At 43.8% G+C, this 7507-nt stretch overlaps 1 protein-coding gene across 1 annotated transcript in view; it reads right to left on the bottom strand.

The window, feature by feature from the left end:
• LOC104733810 overlaps positions 1593 to 7507 on the bottom strand; it is a 7330-nt gene continuing 1415 nt past the window's right edge. Inside the window, exons 2-11 of the mRNA XM_019233643.1 lie at positions 7363 to 7483; positions 5945 to 6237; positions 5704 to 5872; positions 5377 to 5562; positions 5086 to 5307; positions 4894 to 5031; positions 4736 to 4818; positions 3031 to 4548; positions 2712 to 2895; positions 1593 to 2207 (exon numbers count right to left, since the gene is read on the bottom strand). Of these exons, the coding sequence (XP_019089188.1) occupies positions 1593 to 2207; positions 2712 to 2895; positions 3031 to 4548; positions 4736 to 4818; positions 4894 to 5031; positions 5086 to 5307; positions 5377 to 5562; positions 5704 to 5872; positions 5945 to 6237; positions 7363 to 7483 (3529 nt within the window). The remainder of the gene's footprint in view (positions 2208 to 2711; positions 2896 to 3030; positions 4549 to 4735; positions 4819 to 4893; positions 5032 to 5085; positions 5308 to 5376; positions 5563 to 5703; positions 5873 to 5944; positions 6238 to 7362; positions 7484 to 7507) is intronic.

Raw genomic sequence — 7507 nt, forward strand, 5'->3', positions numbered from 1 at the left:
TAACACTATAACCAGCAATAGGAATCTTCTTGAACTGAAGGATAGCAGTAATAAGGCTCCCCACAGCCTCTCTCTTAACTCCAGTACCCGAGAATGGCTTGGTCTGCAGCTCAACCAAATGGTGTGCAAAAACAGCTCCAAAGTTAAGGAGCATAGGGTCACGACGCTCACCAATGGACATGGAAGGAATCATGTTGCCAACACCACAACTCAAAAAGTATAGCTCTGCAGCTCTCATCTTGTTAGGCTCCATCTTGCACTGAAAAGTGGTAGCAACAGCCCTAAGAACATATCTGAGTACAGGATGGCGGACCTCTGATTGAAGCATCTTCTTGGAATTATATGGACCATGTCCTATGTAGGACCACAAAGGAGAGAGATCCTCATAATGCTTAGGCAAAGCAACCTTCTGATAATAACGAGTCCAACGAAACACATCACACAAATGAGCAAAATCAATATCATAAGGCATTCCGTTAATGAAGAAATGCAATCGACCGTCTCTCGCAGTTGGTGCCTGCTCATTCCCATAAGTGACCCTAATGGATGCCATGAACTGTCGCACTAAATCCGGGTACAAATCATACTGCCTAGTACAAACAGTTCCTAATCCCATCCTATCAATCAAATCCAAGACCTCATCATGAATTCCCAACCTACGAAGAATGACAGGATCAACAAACCTTGTAGGCTCAATCTCAACTCCCAACCATGCATTGTAGAGCATTGTTTCATACTCTCCCCAAACACCCACTGGCCTGTTGATGAATTCAGGCTTATTAAACTCAGGAAGCTTGTGTTGAGGCCATTCTCTCTCTGATGGAATTGGTTGACCTTCTTCTTTTGGCCATGGGAACCTTGATTGAATGGGAGATGGAAGAGAGAGGTCAGGTAAGGTTGCTGAGGCCATCGTCGAACGTCGTGGAGGCTGGGGAAGGTTCGCCGGAGCTCACGGAGGCGGACGGCGGTCGGATTGACGAGGTGGCTGAGCTGAAGAAGAAGCTTCGCCGTCGTTCTTTCGAGTCCTCTTGTTGGCTGTCATTACTCCCAAACACGAAATTGACACTAGATCCAGGTAGAGGAAAGAAAATCGAGTGGATTAGAGCTTGGAATCACTCAAAACGGAGTTGAAATGAGAGAGTTATGAGCAATTTAGGGTTTAGTCGATTTGGGGATGAAATGAGGAAGAAGACGAAGTCTCGCGATTTTAATCGGTCTTCTTCGGGTTTAAGTGGTATCGATCGACGCCGAGGTAAGGTAGCATCGATCGATGCTCCTTCTGTTGGCCCCGGCCCAGTTTCGATCCCAAGCCCAGCAAAAATCAAACCCGATGGCCCGTTTTCTCGCCTCTGTCCATAAGAGTGTCGACCGATGCCCATTTACATGGTATCGGTCGATGCTTGCTCTGATCAATGGTATCCGTAACTTTTTTTTTTTTTTTTTTTTTTTTTTTGAAATAATAAAACTCAAAACCAAAAATTAATATGTTAGTGATCCTAAAAAAAACAAAAATTCAAAATAATTAATTCTTACCAGTGGGTTGCCTCCCACTCAGCGCTTGTTTTAAGTCATTAGCTTGACTTGGCAGCGGATTAGGCAGAGGGTGCATCCTCCAAACGCACAATGTGTCCGTCTGGTATCTCAGCTTTTGCCCAATAATGTTTCACCCTTTGGCCATTAACAGTAAATTCCTCCCCTTTTGAGTTCAACAGCACAATAGCTCCATATGGTCTGACTTCTTGAACAGTAAAAGGACCAGACCAGCGGGAACGCAGCTTTCCAGGAAACAGCTTCAAGCGGGAATTGTAAAGGAGTACCTGGTCATTTGGCTCAAATTGTCTGGAGATGATCTTCTTATCATGATAAGCCTTGGTCCTCTCCTTGTACAGCTTGGAATTCTCAAATGCATGAAATCTCAGCTCATCTAACTCATTCAACTGCACTAACCTTCTCTCTGAAGCTGTCTTGGCATCAAAATTCATCAACTTAACTGCCCAGGCTGCTTTGTGCTCTAACTCCACTGGAAGATGACAGGCTTTCCCATAAAGCAGATGGAAAGGAGTAGTGCCAAGTGGTGTTTTATAAGCAGTCCTATATGCCCAAAGTGCATCATCAAGCTTCATAGCCCAATCTTTTCTTGTAACACCCACTGTTTTCTCTAGAATCTCCTTAATCTGCCTGTTGGAAACTTCAACTTGTCCACTGGTCTGAGGATGATATGGGCTAGCTACTCTATGTTGAACACCATACTTTTTCAGCAGCTTCTCAAACACTTTATTGATAAAGTGCTTACCTCCATCACTGATGACAATTCTAGGAACTCCAAACCTTGGAAAGATAATGGTCTTAAACAGCTTAAGAACCACAGCAGAATCATTGGTTGGACTTGCAATTGCTTCAACCCACTTGGAGACATAGTCAACAGCCACTAAGATGTATTCATTCTTGTAAGAGGAAGGGAATGGTCCCATAAAGTCAATGCCCCAGCAATCAAAAACTTCAACCTCAAGGATAAAGTTTTGTGGCATCTCATGCCTCTTACTAATCTGACCTTTCCGCTGACAAGCATCACATCTGGAAACAAACTCATTAGCATCCTTGAACATTGTTGGCCACCAAAACCCAGCTTGTAGAACCTTAGACACTGTCTTGAAAGTAGCAAAGTGTCCAGCATAATCTGATCCATGACAGTGAAAAAGAACATCAGGAACTTCTGTCTCAGCTAGACATCTTCTGTAAACACCATCACTGCAATGCTTATACAGATAAGGCTCATCCCAATAATATCTCCTTAGCTCTCTCAAGAACCTCTTCTTATGATAGCCTGTGAATTGATCAGGTTCTACCTCTGCAGCAAGATAATTGGCAATATCAGCATACCAAGGTTGATTGGAGCTAGCCACAGCAGCTAAATCTCCATCATTCGACCAATCTGATTCGGGAAACAAAGGGTGTCGATCGATGCCAGTATGGTGTCGATCGACACCACATGCATCCGAAGACAAACTCTTGAAATCATCAGTCCGAAACCCAGTTTCAACAAGGTACACATGCTCCTCAGGTAGACAATCACGAATTGGGACATCATCATCAATCCTAATCCTGGACAAGTGATCAGCAACACCATTCTCTATCCCCTTCTTATCCCTCACTTCAATGTCAAACTCTTGTAGAAGAAGGATCCATCTCAAAAGTCTAGGCTTAGCATCCTTCTTCTGCATCAAGTACCTCAATGCAGCATGATCAGTATGAACAATGACCTTTGAACCAACCAGATAAGATCTAAACTTCTCAAAAGCAAACACCACAGCCAACAACTCCTTTTCTGTTGTTGCATAATTCCTTTGTGTCTCATCAAGTGTCCTGCTTGCATAGTAGATTGCATGAAGTTTCTTATCTTTTCTTTGTCCCAGCACTGCTCCCACTGCAAAGTCACTAGCATCACACATTACTTCAAAAGGAAGATCCCAATCTGGTGGCTGAACAATAGGTGCACTCACAAGCTCCTGCTTAATCCTCTCAAAGGCTATGCGACATTCATCAGTGAATTCAAACTTGACATCTTTGCACAACAAAGCAGAAAGTGGTCTTGCTATCTTGCTGAAATCTTTGATAAATCGCCTATAGAACCCTGCATGTCCAAGAAAGCTCCTCACTGCCTTCACATTCTCTGGTAGTTGAAGACTTGTCATCACCTCTATCTTAGCGCGGTCAACTTCTATTCCAGCTTCTGAAACCCTGTGGCCAAGCACTATGCCATCTCTAACCATAAAATGACACTTTTCCCAGTTAAGTACCAAATGCTTCTCTTCACACCTTGCTAGCACCTTACAGAGATTATCCAAACAGCTTTTGAATGAAGACCCATAAACTGAGAAATCATCCATGAAAACCTCCATATAATCCTCAATCATATCAGTGAAGATTGACATCATGCATCTCTGAAATGTTGCAGGAGCATTACAGAGACCAAAAGGCATTCTGCGGTAAGCGAAGGTACCATAGGGACAAGTGAAGGTGGTCTTCTCTTGGTCATCAGGATGAATAGGAATCTGGAAAAAGCCTGAGTAACCATCCAAAAAGCAGTAGTATGGATGATTAGCTAACCTCTCCAACATCTGGTCAATGAAAGGAAGTGGGAAGTGATCTTTCCTTGTTGCAGCATTCAGCTTCCTGTAATCGATGCACATCCTATGACCAGTAATTGTCCTTGTAGGGATCAGCTCATTCTTGTCATTCTTCACCACTGTAACTCCACCCTTCTTAGGAACAACATGTACCGGACTAACCCAATTGCTGTCAGATATTGGATAGATGATCCCAGCATTCAGCAGCTTCATGATCTCCTTCTTGACAACATCTTGCAGATTCGAATTCAGTCTCCTCTGATGCTCAATGGATGTCTTAGCTCCTTCCTCAAGATGAATCTTATGCATACACAAGTCTGGAGAGATTCCTGCAATATCATCAAGAGAATAGCCAAGAGCCTTGCGAAATTTGCGCAGCTTGCTTAGCAGTAAAGTGAGCTCTGCATTGTTCAAGGAAGCACTAACAATAACAGGATAAGAAGAGTTCTCACCTAGAAATGCATACCTTAAACCTGCAGGAAGNAACCGTTGGAGCTCTTTCAAGACTCCAATCAGAGACCTTTGCAGCTGGTGGAGAAGTACAAACCAATTCCTCTTGTGCAACCAGCTTCTTCACTTGTTCATTAGCATCAAGCAGTTTGACATACCCAGCAGCAATGTCATCTAGATGCTCAGCTTCTTCAGCAGAAGCAACCAATGCTCTCTCTAATGGATCCTCAGGATGCAGCTCCTAGAATATCTCCTCAGCCAGATTAGACAATGTGTCTACATAGAATGTCTGGCCATCAATGGTAGGCCTCTTAACCAGCTTCTCCATGTCAAAGCGCATTTGTAAATCACCAATGTTGAGACCAATCTGACCCTTCTTGACATCAATTATAGCTCCAGCAGTAGCTAAGAATGATCTTCCCAGGATAAGAGGGTCCTTGGGTTCCTCCTCATACTTTAACACCACAAAATCAGTAGGTATCAAGCACTCACCAATCTTAATTGGAACATCTTCAAGAACACCATCTGGAATGCGAATAGACCGGTCAGCAATGATGAGAGTGAGCTTAGTAGGCTGGAAGTCTGTCATTCCCAGACTGAGTGCTACTGATCTTGGCATAAGGTTGACACTAGAACCAAGATCACACAAAGATCTAGCAAATCTATCAGTGAAGATAGTGCAATCAAGAACAAAGCTCCCTGGATCAGGAAGTTTTTCTGGGATCTTGTTCTAAATAATGGCACTGACTTGGGCTGATATCATCATAACTCCTTGCTCAGCATTAAAGTCCTTGGTTACCATCCTCTTAACATATCTCCTAAGCATTGGAGAAGTCTTAACAGCATCAACCAAAGGCAACTCAAGAATAAGCTTATCCATCATGGCTTTGCACTTGGCATCATCTAACTCTTGTTTAGACTTCCTTGGATTCTTGGGGAATGGAACCTTAGGTGTGTAGACTCTTTCTGCAACTGGAGTAGAAGACTTCAAATTCGCAGTTTCTGTCCGTGGTTGGTGTCGATCGATGCCACCTGGTTGGTGTCGATCGACACTTGGTTCTGGTACTTTGTCCGAAACTTCGCATGGTTTGGGTGTCGACCGATACCCATGTGTGTCGGTCGATACTGGTTCGGCAGAAACATCCTCTTCATCTTCTATATCAATCAACTCCTGTAGATCATCAGTTTGATTCTTCTGGGGTATAGGATGGAGTTGTTTGCCACTTCTCAAAGTCACTGCATTGCAAGAATGTTTAGGATTTGATTCAGTTCTTGAAGGGAGATAACCTTCTTGCCTTTTCACAGACCCAGCAGTCTGCGCAACCTGACTTTCCAGCTTCTTAACATGGATGTTCAAAGCTTCAAACTTTCCATTAAGATCAGTGTAGACATTATCCAGCTTCCCATTGAAAGTCACTGTCATTTGTTCTTTGCCTTGCAAAATCTGCTCAAGCATAGCTTCCATCTTACTAGTTTCAGCTGACTTAGGAGGTGGAGACTGATATGAGTTGTTGCCATAAGTCCTTGTGAATCCACTGTTTTGTTGCTGCTTCTGATATTCAGGTTTGGGTGTGAAACCAGAAGAGTTTCCCTGAAAGTTACTGCGCTGGCTGTTTCCACTGTAAGGCCTACTACCTTGCTGATTTCCAAACCTCTGCCCCTGATTCCCATAGACATAGTTTACCTCTTCTTCCTCATAATTTCCTTGATCAGGTTCTGGCTCATATGTCTCAACTTCAGCAGCAAAATGAACAGATTTCTTACCCACAAGGAGATTATGCACAGAATCCAGCTTAGCATTAACAGAAGCTAACTGGTGTGAGTCATATCCTCCATGTAATCTCTTCCTTTCAGCATCTGCTCTCTTAGTACTATTGCTAGCAGCTAAGTTCTCAATCAACAATTCAGCATCTACTGGCAATCTTGTCTTGAAATTCCCATGACTTGCAGCATCTAAAGCCAACTGATACTCCCAGTCACACCCTCTGAAGAAGATACTTAGCAGTTGAACTCTTGAGAAACCATGGTGTGGACAGTCCCTTTGGTAAGCCTTGAATCTCACCCAAGCTGCTTTGAAAGCTTCATCTGGTCTCTGCTTGAAGGAAGACAGCTTGATTCTCAACTCATCTGACATTGCATCATCATAGAAGTGGTTGAGAAAGGCCACCTTGACATCACGCCAGCTTGTTAATGATCCAGCAGGCAGCTGTTTCAACCATTGAGATGCCTCTCCTGCAAGTGAGTAAGGGAAGAGTTTGCAGAAGATGTAGTCCTCAGTTACCCCATTAGCCTTGATGCTAGTCACCAGATCCTCAAAATGCTCAATGTGATCCAAAGGCTTCTCATTGGGCAAAGCAGAGAAAGGTCTCTGCCCAACTAGTTGAAAGTATGCAGGTTTCAACTCAAAATCATTCCTCTGAAAAGGGGGAGGAACAATAGCAGACCGGTTCTCATACACCAGATCAGCCCTATTGTAGTCAGCAATGGTCCTGATCAGATCCCGGTTGTTCTCCTGTCGTCGAACAGGGTTCTGTACGAGGTTGGCAGCTCCACGTACGTCTGCAGGTGGGTGTCGATCGATGCCACCTGGTTGGTGTCGATCGACACCCAGATCCGGATTATCTACGACACCAGCTTGCTGGTTCACAACAGCCTGCTCGTTGACAACAGGTTCAGGGATCACGTTCCCTTCTGCATCAAGCTTTTGGCCCTGCACATTGCGCAAGTGGCCCTCTTGATCCCTCAAAACACCAGCTTCATCACGCATCAGAATGATTGTATTAACCATCTTCAGAGATTTAGCTGCCTTTCTGTTCTCACGTTCTAGTTTTCCCAACTCTTTGTTTGACAAATTCACAGTAGGACCAGACTTGTTATTCCTTGTGTGAGGTTTAGGAGGCATGCACCTGAAACACCAAAGAGAAGAAAAA

The sequence above is a fragment of the Camelina sativa genome, chromosome 12 (assembly GCF_000633955.1).
Source record: "Camelina sativa cultivar DH55 chromosome 12, Cs, whole genome shotgun sequence".
Taxonomy (NCBI): domain Eukaryota; kingdom Viridiplantae; phylum Streptophyta; class Magnoliopsida; order Brassicales; family Brassicaceae; genus Camelina; species Camelina sativa.